Genomic DNA, 20,344 nt, shown 5'->3' with positions numbered 1-20,344 from the left:
TTGGAGGGGTCATTCAAGAAAACCAATGGCAGCAATACAGTGGGAGCCAAGCTTATATGTAACACTTTAGCATTTCTGTTTCAGGGAATTTGTTATGAACTCAAAGGGTCTGAGATCAACCGTATGTGCAATGTCGGCATAACATCAACCCTTAAAACATATGTGTCTACATCACACACGGACTTGAATAGCATACAAAATATGGGATGGTTTGTAGACGAAGGTGTGAGGGGCCCTCAATGGCTACTATGCACCAGAAGCTCAGTATCTGCTGTCATAATCTATATCACTTCAGGTGGGGGAGTTACCTTCATAGTCTCGGATGTTATTGAATTTAGTATATGTTAAATTCAGAATTAAGAAACATGCATTTTTTTGTTTTCTCCAAAAAAATTCCTTCCTCAAGATACAGGCCTCCAAAGATGACACTGCGAACACCATTTTGAAGATGCAAATTTTGGAAATTTTTTTAAAATGCTGTATTGCTGCAACAGTTCATACTATTTTATTTCAAAGATAATTGCTTTATTATTACAATGGTATCCTACGTTTGGACATAGTTCTTTTACTCTCATCTTTTGAATTTTTTTATAATTTACAGAAGAATATTTTTTTTCAAAAATGCCAATCCAGAGAAGTTAAAATTTTTGCTGTTGTATAGTACCATGTAGTACTATACCCTCTGTAAAGGAGAGCTTACAGTTTTAAAAAAATATTTTTTTTTTAATTTCGAGGGTAATGTATGTCTTCAGTGGAGTCATTTCTTACTAATTTCTTTGTTACAATGTTTATTTCTATTGTGTTTGTTGCAGTTATTTCTTATCACTTTCTTTGTTGCAGTTTTTTTCACTTTCATTGTTGCAGATATTTCTTACACTTTGTTTTAGTTTCTTGTCAGTATCTTTGTTGTGGTTTTTGTATTGTAGCTGTTCAGTGCTAATTTTTTTTACTGAAGAGGCTTCTAGGAAATCTGAGACTATCCAGTGAATCAGTCAACTACAGAGGTAATTGTTAGTCCTGTTAAGAAACCGTAGTCAGTGAAGTCGAGTCATAAGCTCTATGCATCAAGAAAGTGCAGAGAAATTACTGAAGCTATGGATGGATACACTACAGCAAAACTAAACACACTCTTTAAAGTAGAAATTCAATCTTCAGAAGAAAATGAACCAAAGCACTCTTGCACCTCTTGCCAGGAATTTTTCACAAATATAAATTCAGCTATTGAATATTGTGCATCCCACAGCGAAAATGTGAAAGTTTTAACTTTTATTCCAGAGACGTTTTCAAAGAAAACAATTTTAAACCATGTTCTATCAGTATCAAAGTACATGGTAGACAAATCAAGAAATGTGAGGTCTGTAAAAGGAGTCTTTGGAAGACCAGATCCATATTATGGTCATCCTGTAGAAGCAGCTCAAGTTCAAATAGTGCAGTTATTTTATCTGGAAGATAAATGAGAGTGTTCTCACCAGAGAGCCAACAAAAAAGACACTATAACTGTAACAGTTGAAGGTCAAAAAGATGTGAAAGTGAAGAGGTACATGACTTGCAGTATTAAAGAAACTTTTGCAATTTATAAGAGTAACTATACACCTTCACATATTGTAAGATCAAAATTTTTTGCACTAGGACTTAAGTGGGTAGTTCCACACCCACCTAGAGATGTCTGTTTATGTGTGTACTGCATGAATTTTGAACTTTGTGTGGTAACTTTGAAGAACTTAATGGAGCATGTGACATATGACACCTCGATTAGGTGTGTGAAGTCATTAGTATTCTGTGACATAAAGCGAGAGACTTGTTTGTTTCAAGACTGTGGTGACTGCCAAGGAAAGGGAGAGCTGTTTTTACAGATACTTGGCCTGGAAGACATAGCAGATAACTCTGCAGAAATTACATATACGACATGGGAGGAAAGAAAACTGTTGCCTTTGAAAGTTTCATTGATGAACTTGGTAAATGGTCAGTGAAAGCAGTAACACACCAGCATCTGAAGAAATTGCAACAACACATTGCAGAAGTGAAAGTGTGTGTACAGGCTGAAGAACTAAGTTTAGTGCTTCATTGTGATTTTTCTGAGAACTGGTCTGTAATTCTCCCACAAGATGTACAGGGGTATCACTGGAGTTATGACCAGGTTTCAATTTTTACAGGAGTGACATATTTTCAAAACAAGACCACAAGTGTTGCAGTTATAAGTGATGACATAGGACATGACTCAGCAAATGCTTTGCTAGCAATACACAAAATTCTTCAACTTCAAACAGGGGCAGAGAAGATCGTAATTGTTTCTGATGATGGCCCTATTCATTTTAAAAATCGTTACCAGCTGTTTGAATTGAGTAAGTCGCTTGTGCCAACTGACTGGGTATACAGAGCTACTGGTCATGGGAAGGGGCCTTGTGATGGTGTAGGAGGCCTGCTGAAATGCCATGCCACAAAACATATCTTTCCAGACAAAATACAGCTGTGATTCAGAATGCTGAGGATTTTATGAGAGTCATAAAATCTTACACATCCACAGTCATTCTTTTGTCCAAAGAGTAAATTGAAGAATTCCGTGATCAGAAAAAAAAAAGAAGAATGGTCCAAACAAACTGCTCCTGTCAAAGGAATTCAGAAGACACATTTTTGGACTCAAAGTGATGGGCAAACTCATATTGCATGCCCTTTAAAGAGCAAGAAACAAGAAGTTTCATTTGTTCGGCCAACACCTCAGAACCAGCAGGATAATATTCAGTTTCATTACCTGAAAAGGGGGATGTTTGTGGTGTGTGTTTGTGACTGTGAGTGGTGGATTGCGGAGATTATAGACACCAGTTATGTGTTAAATGAAATTGTAGTGAACTTTGTGCTACCATATGGACCAGTTGCTAGATATAGATTTCCAGCTGAGGGACAGCAACAACACCATCAGTGCTCACTTCCTGTTCACAATGTTTTGAAGACTGTAAATGCTCCAATTCCTATTGGTTCATCAGGAAGGCATCACTCTATATCAAAGGAAGATACTGAAGCAGTGGAACACATTTTTAGTTCACTGACTAATTTCAGTACAAAACAGAGCGCACAGAAGTTGTATAAATTGAAACCTTTAAGCCTGTAGCGATAGTTGACCGCCAGTAACTTCACCGGCGAAGTGCAGAGTAAATGGTCTTTGGAGACTTGAGATTCTTTGGTAGTCCCGTCTACAACTTGACTGAGTGACACGCGTGTCATGAATTTCTGCATTGTTTTTCTTGTGTTTTCTGTAATTATACGAACCTTAATAAAAGTGTCTTATCGTAATAAGTTGGAGTTTTCTGTGCATGGTCTGTCACTGTAGCCAAAAAACTCACATTGGTGACTCCGAGTCACGAAAATATGTTGCAGTCGCTTACTGTGTATCACTGGTTTCGCGCCAATAGACAATGTCGCAGCCTCCAGTTTTTCCAGCAGTGCAGGACACCGCGACTGCAGAATGGACATTTGACTGTGAAGCACAACACTTTACCCTGTGTGCTACTAATACACCGGGAATGTTCGTATCTCCGGTGTTTGCCTTGCCTGGCCGGACGACTCTAACCTCTGCCGGCACACCACACCGGGCGCTGTACACGTTGTTGCGGACAGCTTCTATGGCATTCTACACTCAACAGAATGCCCCTCCAGCACAAGACCCCGGAAACCCCTCGCCTGAGTTTCTACTGCACAACATGGACCACGCGGCTGTCCAGTTGCGGGGTCCACACGCACAGTCGCCCCTCCTCAGAGCGGCCCGCCATTTAATGTGTCACCTTCCGCACCGGCCGAAGAGACACTCGCGCCAACTGCACTGGGCCATTTATACGCCTATCCATCCTGCCGTCCTGCGCACACCTCGGGCGACGCACCTGCCGTGGTTCCGCTCCGTCACTCGGCGCTCAATCGTGATCTCGCACCTCTGCTCTAGATTTCTGCTGCATTAGCAGTTGACCCTTCTGCGCCTACTGCGCCGTGCTCATTGTGTGGCCGTACAGATTCCCTGCCTACAAGGACTGGATAATACGTCTCGCCTACACAGATAACGGATGTTCAGCGCAACACATCGCCCGTCACTGCGCAACACATCGCCCGTCACTGAGGCATAGTTCACACCAGTGAACACTGCAGAATCCCTGTACATTTCGTGCCTTTCCTACAGCCCCGCAAGCACTGCCCCCCAGTCGTTTTCCGAAGCTGCCACCATTACAACCGGACAACCCAGTGACATGGTTTACCTTGGTGGAAAACATGTTGGACATATACGGTATTGCGGATGACAGCACTCGTTTTGTGTGTTTAGTGAGCCACCTGCACGACTACCCTGATCTCGTCACTGACTTGTTGCTGAACCCACCCAAGAGCAACAAATATGCCACTGCTCGTGCATTACTCATCAAATGCCTCTCTCATCCGCCAGCCGATACAATTCACAACAGAATTTATGACAAGACTTTAGGTGACAGAACACCCTCACAGCTGTGGCGACGCTTGCGTGCGCAGGTCAGTACCGAGTTCTTGCCGAACTTAGCACTCTGGGCATTGTGGTTGGTGAAGATGGCGCAAGAACTACTTACCTTTGCTTCCACATACCGCAGCGTCACACGAAGATAAACTATGGCTGGCAGACCAAGCATACGCCATTATTCGACACAGCCACCTCCCTCCTTGCAGCACAGTGCCTAATACTGCCGAAGTTGGTAATCCTGTGATTATACTTCCACTGTCGGGCGGTAGAGGCCAGGCACGTAAGTATCGCAGACAGCACACAGAACAGCAGTCATCTAGTGGCCAAGACCTGGAACCACCAGTAGGTCGGCAACAGCCTCTCCCCACCCCAACCAAGCTAGCGCCTGCCCGCCCCACCTTCCCCTCGCATGACGCTTCGGCTGATGGGACAAGTACAGGTGATGCACGCATATGCTGGTTCAACTCCACTTTCAGGGACGCCGCTCGCAACTGCCGTCCGCCCTGCACGTTCCCAAACGCCGCACGCGGGCCGCAGTAGGCGCCACAGCCCGCGGATACATGCAGGGGCGCCCACAGACGTTGCATTCTGTCAGATCCCCCACCTCACGAGGACGTCTGTGCGCCTTGAATTTAGGTTCACGCCGGTATTTTCTTGTCAATACCGGAGCAGATGTTGGTGTCATACCTCCCACATTTTCTGTAAAGGACACGACACCAACCAAACTGTCCCTTTGAGCAGGAAATAACTCGCCACTTTGTGTCGATGGTTTGGCCAAGTTACCAATTGAACTCATACCTGGCAAATAGTTCACTTGGTCCTTCTACATGGCTGTCGTCGAAGATCCAGTATTAGGCATTGACTTCCGTTTCCATTTCAGACTGTCTCCAGATCTTCAGTTGGCCACATTATTGCACCACGCCTCGTCCACCCATATTGCATGTTCAGTCGCCTCTTCGGTCCCCCCCTCCCCCTCAGCTTCCCGATGGCTTTGACACAGCTCCCATCGAGTGCTCTTCACTGGCGGACAGCCTCACAACTTCCATTGCCCAGCTCCAGCCCGAACGCCCTGCTGTCAACTATCTCTGTGCTCACAACGCTGAACTGATCCATGCCATATTGTTGGCTACGCAAGCCCTCACCGAGGCACAATGCCTCATACAATGCCTGTCAGTGCCACCACCATCCAACACTGGAGATTCACCTCGTGGAACTTTGTCGCCACTGACGCAGACAGCTTCCCCGGCAGATCAGGTTAGTGACTCTTGTGTGCTACCGATTCCCGTTCACGACAGCCCCTGAGCAAGTTTGCCAGTCGAGCTGAACGCTATCACGAATGGCACAACACACAAAATTGTCATGACAGATGGGCCACAAATGCATCATAAAGCTTGCTGACTGCCACCACATAAACTGCGCCTTGCTAAAGCCGCATTGGAGGAACTTCTACAGGCAGGTATTGTTCGCCCATCGGACAGTAACTGGTCCTCGTCCATACATTTAGTCCCCAAAAAGGACGGCACAGTGTGCCGCTGCGGTGACTATCATCGCCTCAACGTGTGGATGGTATTAGACAATTATCCGGTACCTCACACAGAAGACTTCGCGCAAGCACTTAGTGGAGCACGCATCTTCAGAGTCTTGGACTGCTGCAAGGTATATTTATAGATACCAGTGGAACAGAGTGACACCCAAAGACAGCAGTGATCACACCATTCGACCTGTACAAATTTTGTTACATGCCTTATGGTCTCAAAAACGTGGCCCAAACTTGGCAGCATTTTATAGACTCACTTCTGTTTAACTGCACATATTGCTACGCATACCTCAACGACATACTAATTTTCTCCCCCTCCTATAGGGAACATGAACTCCACCTGGCCACGATATAGGACTTATTGACACATAACAGAGTCGACATCAATTAATGACAAGTCACAATTCCACTGCATCACTGTCGCTTTTCTGGGGTACACCGTCTCCTCAGATGGTATATGCCCCCCTGCAGGAGCGGGTTGACTGCATTTGAGATCTACCTCTCCCAGTGTCGTTTTGCGAATTACAGCGGTTTTTAGGAACTGTCAATTTCTACCGTCGTAACCTGCCAATGGCGGCAGCAACTCAAGCCCCTTTGACTGATGCATTGGCCAGGAAACAAATCTCGGGCAGTCGCCAAGAACAGTGGTCTGACAACATGGTGAGAGCTTTTGAAGACCTTAAATCAGCATTAGCACATGGTGTCACTCTCGCCCACCCTTTGCCAGATGTCTGCATCTCTATTACAGCAGATGTAAGTGATTTTGCAATCAGTGCAGTCCCCCAACAGCATGTCAATGACACGACACAGCCACTCCGGTTTTTTTCCAAAAAACTATCTAGAGCTCAACGTAAATGGTTGGTCAGCATTTGACAGAGAATTGCTTGCAGTTTATGAAGCTGTAAAATATTTCTGCACAGACATCGAAGGAAGGAATATAACAATTTTCACAGACCATTGCCCCCTTGCAGAGGCTATCCGTAACCCCTCTGCTGACCTTCCCCCACGTAGGTTTCAGCAAATGGACTTAATTTGCCAATACACAACAGACGTCCGTTACATTCGAGGTTCCGAAAATGTGGTGGCTGACTACCTATCACGTATCACTGCAATTTTGTCCCCCATTAATTTCGACAAATTGGCCCACATACAGGACGGTGACACGGAATTGCACAACCTCCGACAGGACCCAGATACTTCCCTTCAGATCATTTCGTGCAACCTACTGGACTCGGCCAGGCCACTGTGGTGTGATACATCCATGGGCACTGCCCGGCCTATTGTTCCCCCTGTGCTGCGTCGCCAAGTGTTCACTACTTTACATAACCTGGCACATCCTGGTGCTAAAGCTACTACGCGCCTGGTTACAGAATGCTTTGTGTGGCCAGGCGTGAAGAGGGATTGTCGTACTTGGGCTCGTGCTTGTTTACAGTGCCAGCACAGCAAAGTTGGCAGGCACACACAACCCAGTCTATGTAAATTCAACATCCCGAAAGGCCGCTTCCGACATGTACATGTGGACCTCGTAGGACCATTACCCGTGTCTGATGGTTTCAGGTATATCCTATCCGTCATTGGCCGTGTTACACGTTGGATGGAGGCAATATCCCTGCATGACATCACAGCGGATTCCATAGCACATGCATTGGTGTCCTCCTGGATAGCTCGATTTGGCTGTCATACATCCATCATCACCGACCAGGGAGGACAGTTTGAATCCCTACTATTTAACAAACTCTGCGTCCTCTGTGGGGTGGATAGATTCCACACTACGGCTTACCACCCTCAGAGCAATGGACTGGTTGAGCAATGGCACAGGACTGAAAGCGGCACTCATGTGCCACGGTGGTGAGTGGTGCAACACCCTTCCCTGGGTTATGCTAGGAATATGCACGGCTTACAAGGCAGACCTCCAGGCTTCACTCACAGAGCTCCTGTATGCCGAGACCCTAGTTTTCCCAACAGAGTTCGTCAATGATGAAGCAATCGCCAACCTGTCCGACCTCCCCACGCTAGTTGAGCGGGTTCGGACACACATAGCCATGATCCGCACATTTCCACCACGACAACGTACCCATCCTCGGATGTTACTGTGTTTAACACTGGACTCTTGCGAGTTCGTTATGATACAGGATGACGCAGTCAAACCGGCATTACAGCCACCGTACTCTGGCCCATAATGAGTAGTGGCTGGCACGGACAATACTATGGACATTCTCATCAGTGGCCGCCGGCAGACAGTTTCCCTCCAACGTGTGAAACCAGCCTGGACGATCGAGGAATATGTACCACCACCATCACCCCCCCCCCCCTCTCCCTCACCCGTGTCGAGTGTTCTTCCATCAGGTGATGACCCCGATCCCACACAGACCGCCCACTCCCCTGCGCTCCACCATGATCGTATGTGCACCGAGCCTACACCTGTGGGCAACTCAGTGGTTGCATATGACGATACTCTACCCTTGTTTCATACAGGCACTGCGTGTGACAATCCACAACCTCAGGCTCAACCACATGTTGCGTGTGACATTACCCCGTTCCAAGTGTTGGCACCCAATACCCCCACAGAGTGTTCCAGTGTTTCTCCTGAACTACGTTGCTTTTCTGCCCCAACCCCCCTAGTGCCCCCTACATCCACTGTCGATGAAATTTGCATCGCAATCAACGCCTCTGAGTGCCCACGCGACGAGCTTTCCTTGCAGCTCCATGAGGGATCCATCTTCGTCCTCCGCATAGGGGGCACTTCATGTGGGTCCACAGCCACGTCACATATCACCATCCTGCGCACAGTCCCCATCCCAAATGGGGTGGATACGGCTGCCATAGCTGCAACGTTCAGTACTGATGGGATGCTCAAGATTCGCATCCCCCTCTCCACCGGTACTGCAACGACGACGTCTTCTGTACCAGTCCAGTTCATGCTTGCAGGTCGACCGGTCGCCCTCCCCCCCCCCCCCCCCCCCCACTGGATGGCGGATTATATGAGCGCTAGTCCACCCTGCACAGACAGTATGGACTCTTAGCACACGCTGCTATCAACCAGCGAGCATCCCACAACGCCACTACACAGAAAGACACCCACGTCCTTTGCCCAGTGCTCCGACTCGGGAGGGGGGGGGAGGGGGGGGGGGGCTCTGTGGTGACAGTCGATTGCCAGTAACTTTACCAGTGAAGTGCAAAATAAATGATCTTTGGAGACTTGAGATTCTTTGGTAGTCCCGTCTACAACTTGACTGAGTGATACGCGTGTCGTGAATTTCTGCATTGTTTTTTTGTGTTTTCTGTAATTATATGAACCTTAATAAAAGTGTCTTATCGTAATAAGTTGGAGTTTTCTGTGCGTGGTCCATCACTATAGCCAAAAAACCCACAAGTCTTTGCACCTTTCATATACATTTTGGAACAATTTAAAATCCTTGAAAAATGAATCTCTTACTCCTCATTCAGAACTGAGGCTAGATTTTGATTTTTATGAGTCTCTTACATGATAATGTGGTAATAATACAGGTTTTATGTATCGCAAAAATTTCAGTTGTTTATAAAACCTGTTCAACCTGTAAGAGGAAGCTTTCTTTTTCAGGGACTGCAGAACTATATGGTACTAACCAACAGAAAAAAAAAAAAAAAAAAAAAAAGAACAGAATTTTATGGTTTGGCATTTTTGAAAAAAAAATTCCATAAATTATAAAAAAAGATCTGAATAGAGGATTTCTTTGTAATCATAAAGCAATTATCTTTCAAATAAAAAACAGCGGAATATCTAGAACTGTTAAAGGGATTTTAAATTTTTTTTCCAAAATTCGCATCTTCAAAATGGTATTCGCAGTGCCATTTGGAGGGCTGTATCTCAGAGCAGAATTTTTTTGGAGAAAACAAAAAAAATTACGTGTTCCTTACTTAGACCTTCATTTTTTTTTTTTTTTTTGGTCATCAGTCTACTGACTTGGTTTGATGCAGCCCGCCATGTATTCCTTTCCTGTGCTAACCTCTTCATCTCAGAGTAGTACTCGCAACCTATGTCCTCAATTATTTGCTTGAGGTATTCCAATCTCTCTCTTCCTTTACAGTTTTTGCCCTCTACAGCTCCCTCTAGTACCATGGAAGTCATTCCCTCATGTCTTAGCAGATGTCCTATCATCCTGTCCCTTCTCCTTATCAGTGTGTTCCACATATTCATTTCCTCTCCGATTCTGCGTAGAACCTCCTCATTCCTTACCTTATCAGTCCACCTAATTTTCAACATTCGTCTATAGCACCACATCTCAAATGCTTCGATTCTCTTCTGTTCTGGTTTTCCCACAGTCCATGTTTCACTACCATACAATGCTGTACTCCAGACGTACATCCTCAGAAATTTCTTCCTCAAATTAAGGCCGGTATTTGATATTAGTAGACTTCTCTTGGCCAGAAATGCCTTTTTTGCCATAGCGAGTCTGCTTTTGATGTCCTCCTTGCTCCGTCCGTCATTGGTTATTTTACTGCCTAGGTTGCTGAATTCCTTAACTTCATTGACTTTGTGACCATCAATCCTGATGTTAAGTTCCTCGCTATTCTCATTTCTACTACTTCTCATTACCTTCGTCTTTCTCCGATTTACTCTCAAACCATACTGTGTACTCATTAGACTGTTCATTCCGTTCAGCAATTCATTTAATTCTTCTTCACTTTCACTCAGGATAGCAATGTCATCAGCGAATCGTATCATTGATATCCTTTCACCTTGTATTTTAATTCCACTCATGAACCTTTCTTTTATTTCCATCATTGCTTCCTCGATGTACAGATTGAAGAGTAGGGGCGAAAGGCTACAGCCTTGTCTTACACCCTTCTTAATATGAGCACTTCGTTCTTGATTGTCCACTCTTATTATTCCCTCTTGGTTGTTGTACATATTGTATATGACCCGTCTCTCCCTATAGCTTACCCCTACTTTTTTCAGAATCTCGAACAGCTTGCACCATTTTATATTGTCGAACGCTTTTTCCAGGTCGACAAATCCTATGAAAGTGTCCTGATTTTTCTTTAGTCTTGCTTCCATTATTAGCCATAACGTCAGAATTGCCTCTCTTGTCCCTTTACTTTTCCTAAAGCCAAACTGATCGTCACCTAGCGCATTCTCAATTTTCTTTTCCATTCTTCTGTACATTATTCTTGTAAGCAGCTTCGATGCATGAGCTGTTAAGCTGATTGTGCGATAATTCTCGCACTTGTCAGCTCTTGCCGTCTTCGGAATTGTGTGGATGATGCTTTTCCGAAAGTCAGATGGTATGTCGCCAGACTCATATATTCTACACACCAACGTGAATAGTCGTTTTGTTGCCACTTCCCCCAATGATTTTAGAAATTCTGATGGAATGTTATCTATCCCTTCTGCCTTATTTGACCGTAAGTCCTCCAAAGCTCTTTTAAATTCCGATTCTAATACTGGATCCCCTATCTCTTCTAAATCGACTCCTGTTTCTTCTTCTATCACATCAGACGAATCTTCACCCTCACAGAGGTTTTAATGTATTCTTTCCACCTATCTGCTCTCTCCTCTGCATTTAACAGTGGAATTCCCGTTGCACTCTTAATGTTACCACCCTTGCTTCTAGTGTCACCAAAGGTTGTTTTGACTTTCCTGCCCTTCCGACAATCATATCTTTTTCGATGTCTTCACATTTTTCCTGCAGCCATTTCGTCTTAGCTTCCCTGCACTTCCTATGTATTTCATTCCTCAGCGACTTGTATTTCTGTATTCCTGATTTTCCCGGAACATGTTTGTACTTCCTCCTTTCATCAATCAACTGAAGTATTCCTTCTGTTACCCATGGTTTCTTCGCAGCTACCTTCTTTGTACCTATGTTTTCCGTCCCAACTTCTGTGATGGCCCTTTTTAGAGATGTCCATTCCTCTTCAACTGTACTGCCTACTGCGCTATTCCTTATTGCTGTATCTATAGCGTTAGAGAACTTCAAACATATCTCGTCATTCCTTAGTACTTCCGTATCCCACTTCTCTGCGTATTGATTCTTCCTGACTAATATCTTGAACTTCAGCCTACTCTTCATCACTACTATATTGTGATCTGAGTCTATATCTGCTCCTGGGTGCGCCTTACAATCCAGTATCTGATTTTGGAATCTCTGTCTGACCATGATGTAATCTAATTGAAATCTTCCTGTATCCCCCGGCCTTTTCCAAGTATACCTCCTCCTCTTGTGATTCTTGAACAGGGTATTCGCTATTACTAGCTGAAACTTGATACAGAACTCAACTAGTCTTTCTCCTCTTTCATTCCTTGTCCCAAGCCCATATTCTCCTGTAACCTTTTCTTCTACTCCTTCCCCTACAACTGCATTCCAGTCGCCCATGACTATTAGATTTTCGTCCCCTTTTACATACTGCATTACCCATTCAATATCCTCGTACACTTTCTCTATCTGTTCATCTTCAGCTTGTGATGTCGGCATGTATACCTGAACTATCATTGTCGGTGTTGGTCTGCTGTCGATTCTGATTAGAACAACCCGGTCACTGAACTGTTCACAGTAACACACCCTCTGCCCTACCTTCCTATTCATAACGAATCCTACACCTGTTATACCATTTTCTGCTGCTGTTAATATTACCTCATACTCATCTGACCAGAAATCCTTGTCTTCCTTCCACTTCACTTCACTGACCCCTACTATATCTAGATTGAGCCTTTGCATTTCCCTTTTCAGATTTTCTAGTTTCCCTACCACGTTCAAGCTTCTGACATTCCACGCCCTGACTCGTAGAACGTTATCCTTTCGTTGATTATTCAATCTTTTTCTCATGGTAACCTCCCCCTTGGCAGTCCCCTCCCGGAGATCTGAATGGGGGACTATTCCGGAAACTTTTGCCAATGGAGAGATCGTCATGACACTTCTTCAATTACAGGCCACATGTCCTGTGGATACATGTTACGTGTCTTTAATACAGTGGTTTCCATTGCCTTCTGTATCCTCATGTCGTTGATCATTGCTGATTCTTCCGCCTTTAGGGGCAGTTTCCCACCCCTAGGACAAGAGAGTGCCCTGAACCTCTATCCGCTCCTCCGCCCTCTTTGACAAGGCCGTTGGCAGAATGAGGCTGACTTCTTATGCCGGAAGTCTTCGGCCGCCAATGCTGATTATTTATCAAAATTTAGGCAGTGGCGGGGATCGAACCCGGGACCGAAGACGTTTTGATTATGAATCAAAGACGCTATCCCCAGACGACGGGTACAGCGCCCCTTCATTATAACAGATGCTAAATTCAATAACATATGAGACTACGAATGTAAAATTTTTCCTAGCTTGCCTGCATGGATATGCACTGTGCCTGTTCGACATGGAAGACGTGTTGTAAAGTCCCATGGGTCTGTTAGCTACTCTCGCGCCTACGGCTAATGCAAGGTTTAATGATGTATCGACTCGCATGACACATACCATATGGGGAGCTCGTGAATGAGTCGTTCAAATGAACGCTTCACTCCAGTGAAGTGTGAACTAACCACTCAATTTCAATGAACTGGTACTTCAAACTCTTCACAGATAGCACACTCCACACTTTTTTCTAGTTCACTCACTCTCTTCCCCTCTACCTCTCCCACTACATCGGCGCTACGTCACTTCACTTCAGTCCTCCCTCTACTGCCTGTCGACGAATCGAACGGTGTTTGTTGGGAACGATAGGTTTACGAGGGGTTGTGGAGGTGAGGGGCGAGGGGAAAGCAGTGTCAGTTGCTTCCTGTAGTGGTGACATCAATCCCCGTGACTATTTGTGCAGTTAAACTTCACGTCTACGGGTAGCCTACCGTTGGCAGCGCTTGCAGACAAATGAATATTAAAGATACAAGCGAAGAGGCTGGCTGTGTGAGCACGCACAGCCGACATGAAAATAAATGTTTGTTAATAACGCTGAAAGAGTGATTTTACCTGAAATCGTACCAATGACTACAGGTGACGTTAACGTTTTGTATCTGGAGGGTTATTATTCTCAACAAAAATAAAATCTACAGGAAAACTTCTGAATAATTACTTAACATAGGTATATAGACTTTGTGACAGTGGTAAACACACTCACTCTATTTTGGATTAAATTTTAAAAAGAACATAAAATTGGGGTGCATTTCGTTGGTAGCCCTAGTTTTCAGTCCATGAATACAACAAATAATGTTTCATTTGGCAAATAAAGACTTTTTTGGGCGCTCCATGAGAAAATGTAGAGCAAGATTAAATGTAATACCTTCTTTATATGTGACAGGCTTCTCTGTTTATCTTTCCTTTGTCCCCTTCGACCATGCTCTATTTAACTCAGACGCTATAAGAGCGCAAAACGTTGCGTGCACGTTACTGCATAGTTCGGCCATCTGTTGGTAAATTTATGAAGTATTACGAAGCTTTATTGTACGAGCGAGGCGAAGCGAGCGTAGCCGCGGCTGAGCGGCGAACTGGGCAACTTCGCCAGGCTTCCGTACTTCATGAATGAACTACTTCATTTGAACGCTTCACGACAAAGAGTGAAATGAATGAAGTAGTTCACGGGAACGAACGAGTTCGACCCATCTTTACATCATACTCCTCAGTTCACCGTGACGACAGCAGCGCTGTTTCTCAGATATCGAAGCTTATTTTCAGTCGATCATGAGTGTATTTTACCACAGGCATAGCGTGTTTTATATAGAATTTAAAATTTCAGAAACCGATGGTGTTGCTACATTCGGAAAGAACTACTATAAAATTTTCAGTGTGTCTGTTGGTTTATGAAACAAACTGAAAATTGCTAACAATAACGTACATGAGGGTGCTAATTCTCATGAATATTTTACACAAATATTAGTGCTCAGGTCTCGCTTCCCGTTTCCCCCATTGCCACACCACACAGCGCATCAGGTGGGGAAGAGGGGAGGGGGGGGGGGAACAGCGAAGCATTGCATTTAAATGGCACTGCAGTTGTACTGCATATGCTTGGTATTATATTTCACATTTCTCAACAATATAGGTTACAAACAAAACAATTTTTCAGATTAATTAATTGTTTTTGGAGTGCTGAAGGCAATTTTCATCTGGTAGAAACTGTCAGCACACAGACAATTTCACAGAGTTTTGCACTCAATTTGCCAGATAATCATGATTTATTTAGTTTCATAATCGAAAAAACATCTTTCACACAAATATGTCGATCGAAATATTATAACACTTGCAACCTCATTATGGGCATTCCGAAGATCTACCGGAGGAAAAGGAATGTAGACGTCCTGGACAGTTTTAATGAAAAAAGATTTGTAATAAAAACTGGAATTACCTTACAGGTAAGTCAGTTACATCTGTACATGCACAGTATCTCTTTCAACTGAAGCGGCAAACGGTCTCGAAAACAGATCCAAGACTGACAGTGCTCACAAAACCTCTATGAAACTATTATTGTAATTCTTGCAAGGCCAGAATGAATTCTTCAAACCTAGCACTTTCTTTAATGCCATTGAGCTTAAGAAGCTGTATTGTTTTTGTCAGAAAGTGTTTCTTGTACAACGCGTTTTTCTTTTTAAATGCATCCCCATCAAATCAGAAAGAAGTTACTTTGGGCAGTGTTCGGTCAAGTCCACTTGAAATGTGAAGTCTGCAATCCATTCCGGATGTTCTAATTTTTGTTCCTGCACTCTTTATTCCTTCATAAATTCTGCAATAGAGAGATTTCAATCGAAGAATCGTTCCTAGCATGCCTTTTGACATAACCAACGTACTTTACAGTAATATATGAAGTCTACGGTACATACTCTTCGTTCATTTCCATTGAAAACTGTTGCAACTGAAAGTGGAATTACAGGTGCAATTTCAGAAGTTTTGCTATCCGTTCCAACATTTCGTTCAAGTCCTTCATGCCTGCAAATTTAGCACAAAGTGCTTCTTGATGTACAGAGCAATGAATCCCGTCTGTTTATCGTTGTGATTTTTTGCTCTTTCATTGTCATCTAAAAATTTAAATTCTTTCTACATGGTAATTAATGTCGTTTCGTGGCAAATAAACAGCACTTGTCACTTATGCGAATTCAGAATTATCGTCCTTCTCTTCCGTCATTCCCACGCATTTTAAAGGATTGTGACGATACATAGCTAGACTACCTCGTTTTGTGTAAACAGACACTGGACCGAGAACGACCGTGGCCGGCCCTATTCTAAATTATTAACTTTAGAATGAACAGGAACTTAGTCTCCATAACTCTTAACAACGTTTGTTTGGGAAAAGTGGTTACGATACAAATTTGCTAATTAAGTTGTATATGTATTTTTTATAATATCGAAGTAATTTCTACTTGGTATAAATTTGTGAGTGCTATATTGCTTATTTTATTGCATAATGTCCCTGCACGTTTAGTCACTTAGAAAGGCGACATCTAAACATAGGAAACATCTAACCACTGCGGCATAGAGCTATAATACTGAATGAACGTGGTATAGTTTCGGCTCAGTGTCTTTTTCAGAAAACAATCCTACATAGTTGGATATGCTAGCCTTAATTAAATTGTGAATAAGTTAGTATACACTACTCTTGGGAGTTTAAATTACTATGCGTGGTCGACGAAATATTTACAGTATCCCTCCTAGACGATGCAGAGATTTCATGAGAAGAATCGATAGCTGGTCGAAAGTGTTTAAACTTAATTCGTTTGAATCGTTTAACATCTAAAATGAAAAGTGAAAAATCTATGAATTTGCGAAAATAGTTGGAAGCACTTCTGGACTGCTCACAAGAAAATGAAACGAAGAAGTACTGATGATGTGAGGTTGATGACGTTACCTCGGCCATGTTGAAGTTACATATCAGCTGTTACTGAGATTTGTAACAGTGGGGAGATGGATAAATTGTGATTGGATTGTGACCTTGTGCTTCGTTATCTGTGTATATAGTATAGAATCATTTTAGTGCTGCAATCATGTGGAAAGTGAGGGAACTGGTGGATAAAGCGTAAGTAGTCATTAATATCAAAATTATTGTTTTGCACAAATGAATCGTGTCCTTCGACACTATGGTTATGTTTACCTAAAGATGTGTCAGCTGCTGAGTATTTTCAGATTGTAGTATAATTAGGTATCTAACGCCACTTTGAAAATATGTGAACGTAAATGTTATGTCAGAAAGGGTTTTGTACAGCCATTGACAGCAGATGCTTTAGTTATAGGTCGGGAATACATTCCATCACTTTGACTTTTGCTTTTACACAATCATCAAAGTTTCTGCGTTTAATATAGGGAAAATTTTCCCTCTTCACCCAGTAAGAAAGCTATTACTGCATCATTGAGAAATTTGTTTACTTTTGCATACAGTTTTGTATTGTGTAGTGGAGAATGTGGTTTTCTATTGTAACGATACACACTTTTGGAAGATTTTAAGTTATGAATGAATGCGTACTGCCTGTACTCAAACTGAACTGCTTCGTTAATAAAGAGTATACTGCTGCTAAATGGTTGTTGGTTCTAGGTTATCCGTCCAGCACTCAGTATGGTAGCCGTCTAGAACATTGTAGGCCTACTTTAATTAGTGGCTCGTTTAATTCAACAGTAGCACCAAAGCTTTTATTTTATTTGTACACTTTAAAGCTTTCATTGTAAAAATAAACCACTAGTAGTCATATGTTCTGTAGCTTTTTTTCCTGAAGTCTGGACAGAATTATTTATTAGTGCAATTTTTTCCGATGCACCAAAGTAATATAGTGTGAAACAACAAATGTGTGTTACTATTTATATGTAGTCAGCAGACGGATTAGCTTTGAAGATAATTTGCATCTGATATAGAATTGCTATTGGTTTCTTTTGTTCTTTGTTTTATGATGATGATGATCTTCCTATTTCTGTGTTTTCAGCACCAATGTTGTTATGAACTACACTGATATAGAAGCAAAAGTTAGAGAAGCCACAAATGATGATGCATGGGGACCGACTGGTACGTAATTTGTATCCCTCTGTCCTTGTGTTTAAAAGTCTGCCATTTTGTTTGCAGAAATAAGTATTGTATTTATTTATTTTATTATTTATTAATCCTTAGGTAATTCAGAATAACAGTATTGGGCATGTCGGTTACATCACATAAATAGTCTTTTGTAAATATGTAGAAGAGTATATGTTTGCATGTCCAGGATTGCTTCACAAACTCTTGATTTCAGCTAAATTTGGCACAGAAAAAGCAGGCATCATGACTATCAGCACTGTGAGATGTACAAACTCATAACTTCAGTAGGAGCAAAAACACGGAAAATAACATTTTCTACCCACTACTTGTATAGGTAGCCCTGCATGAGGAGTATGTTGTGTGGGAAGCCAAATCAATGTGCTTTGCAGGACAGCCTATATATTAGGGGGAAGAAACATTTTCTGCACCCTGATATGTAGGCTGCCCTGCATGGTAGGCATGTGGTGGGGTAATAGAACAGCCCTGCCTTATCAGTCTGCTTTGCATGGCAATCTGTATGTCAGGGGAAAGTAAATGATTTCCAAGCCCCTGATGTCAGTCTTGCTTGCTTGCTTGACAGGTGTGTTGTGAGAATGGTATTGGTCTGCTTTACTGAAATGTATTGCAGGGGCTTCACACTCCAGTGAGCATGCTGGGTACAGATCGAGATGTGTATAGGGGAGGATGGGGGGGGGGGGGGGGAACACATTACGCTGGTGGAAGGTGTAGAAGGGTAGTGGGCAAATGCAAGAGGTCAAGAGGAAAATAGAGGGGGAAGAGGATGAAGAGAGAGAGAGAGAGAAAGAGGGGAGCAGGAGGTATACAGGTAGAGGTGGAAAATGAGGTGGACACAGTGAGAGGGAGGAGATGTTGTGTACAGCATAGTGTCAAATGCCAATGCAGGGAAAGAGCTAAAAGATGAATAAAACATAAACAGGGTAAGTAATGTGTTCCTGCATTAATATTTTTTGTTAGAAGATTGAAATCTTATTGCGGTTAATGAGAGTTTTTGGTCAGCTTTGGAGGTAACTTAAACAACTGGGATTGGAATTAACCACATAGTGTTTATGTTCATTTAGTGCAGCAGTGCTCTTACAATATCAGGAGTCCTCGCACTGCTTGTGTTACACTAACTGGAATACGTCGTTTGTCTGACTTTGTGTGATTTGTGTCATTGCTATTCTGCCTGTGCTTAAGCATTTTGTTTCCACTTAAAAAATGACATAGTTGCTAAAAGTGAGTAATTGAGGAAAACAAAATGACAGTAGATAAGTAGAAAATGATTTCCTTTCTAAAGTTGTTACAGTATAGTTACTAGTAAAAATAAAAATTCGTGAATTGCTATAGCCATTATGTGTTGATTAATTTGTGATACACTCACTGCGGGCATGCATACATGAAACAGTAAAACTTGAAAGAATTTGAAGAACTGCAGGTGAAATTCATTTAGGTATTCCATAGAGGGTGAAGTGATACTGATCAGAAAAATTATTGCAGATTGTGTGGCTGTCATCGCAAGCCTATGGATAATCCCAGAATTAAATGGAAACAGTTTTAACTTCCACCCGGGTTGTGAAAAAACAGATTGATAACATACTTCTGATACCGAAGCCCTGCTATTCCTACTCCTGATGCTAATACTAATAAAACTAAGTAGCATATTTGACCTATTTATAGTTTTGTGGTGTTGGAGTGAATAGAGTTGTGATCCATTGATTGCGTATGTTAGCTTATAAGGCATTACTTACCTTGTATTTACAAAATTAATAAAATGTAGCCATCAGAATTACAATTGTTCCTTTATAGGGAAGTTGATAAGCCTGAGGAGTTAAGATAGAAAAGAAGAGGTTTGTAGTGGTGAGGAATACTATTTATTGATGGTACTACAGAGGACAATCTTGGCTAACTAAAGTTAGAAAATGAACTCTTTGGATTAACTAAACCTACCAATACCACATGTCATATGACACACATGGAAAAAAAAAAAAAAAAAAGAAAAAGAAAAAAGAAAGAGAGAGAGAGAGAACGGAACACTTGCAATATTTTTGTGGTGTATATTCTTTCGTGGAATGTAGGTTGTGGAGCATACTTATCTGTAGCGTAGCCCAGGGTATGGTTTAGCTTGAAAGGTGAATACTAAATCTTAGTTTTGATGACATTAATCTGTAGCAAAATGCAAGGCCTAGGTTAGGTTGAAAGGTGGCAGTTTGGTTAGAAGTAGCCAAACAGTTCTCAAACACAGGCTTCAGTTGATAAAGACCTTATGCATAAATTGCCATATTCAAATTTGAGTCAAACATTTACATGCTACTCTTCCAAAATAAAATGGAGAGCAAAACTATAGGTAGCAACAAACATACACATCAGGGTCATGGTTTAAAGCTTCTATGATCATAAAATGT

General features: G+C 42.6%; 1 protein-coding gene across 2 annotated transcripts in view; it reads left to right on the top strand.

The window, feature by feature from the left end:
* Positions 1–16,615: 16,615 nt before the first annotated feature.
* The window catches only part of LOC124790093 (clathrin interactor 1), a gene marked incomplete in the record, with an annotated part of 192,939 nt that continues 189,210 nt past the window's right edge, over positions 16,616–20,344 (top strand). The window contains 2 exon segments of one of the 2 annotated variants that reach the window (XR_007016219.1): positions 16,616–16,961; positions 17,857–17,936. Coding sequence is in view for 1 of the 2 variants with exons in the window: in XM_047257659.1 (XP_047113615.1) it covers positions 16,930–16,961; positions 17,857–17,936 (112 nt within the window). 2 annotated transcript variants of the gene reach the window in all.

Source organism: Schistocerca piceifrons, chromosome 3 (genome assembly GCF_021461385.2).
Source record: "Schistocerca piceifrons isolate TAMUIC-IGC-003096 chromosome 3, iqSchPice1.1, whole genome shotgun sequence".
Taxonomy (NCBI): Eukaryota; Metazoa; Arthropoda; class Insecta; order Orthoptera; family Acrididae; genus Schistocerca; species Schistocerca piceifrons.
Note: the sequence above shows the minus strand (reverse complement) of the source record. Positions and strands in the feature narration are given on the sequence as shown.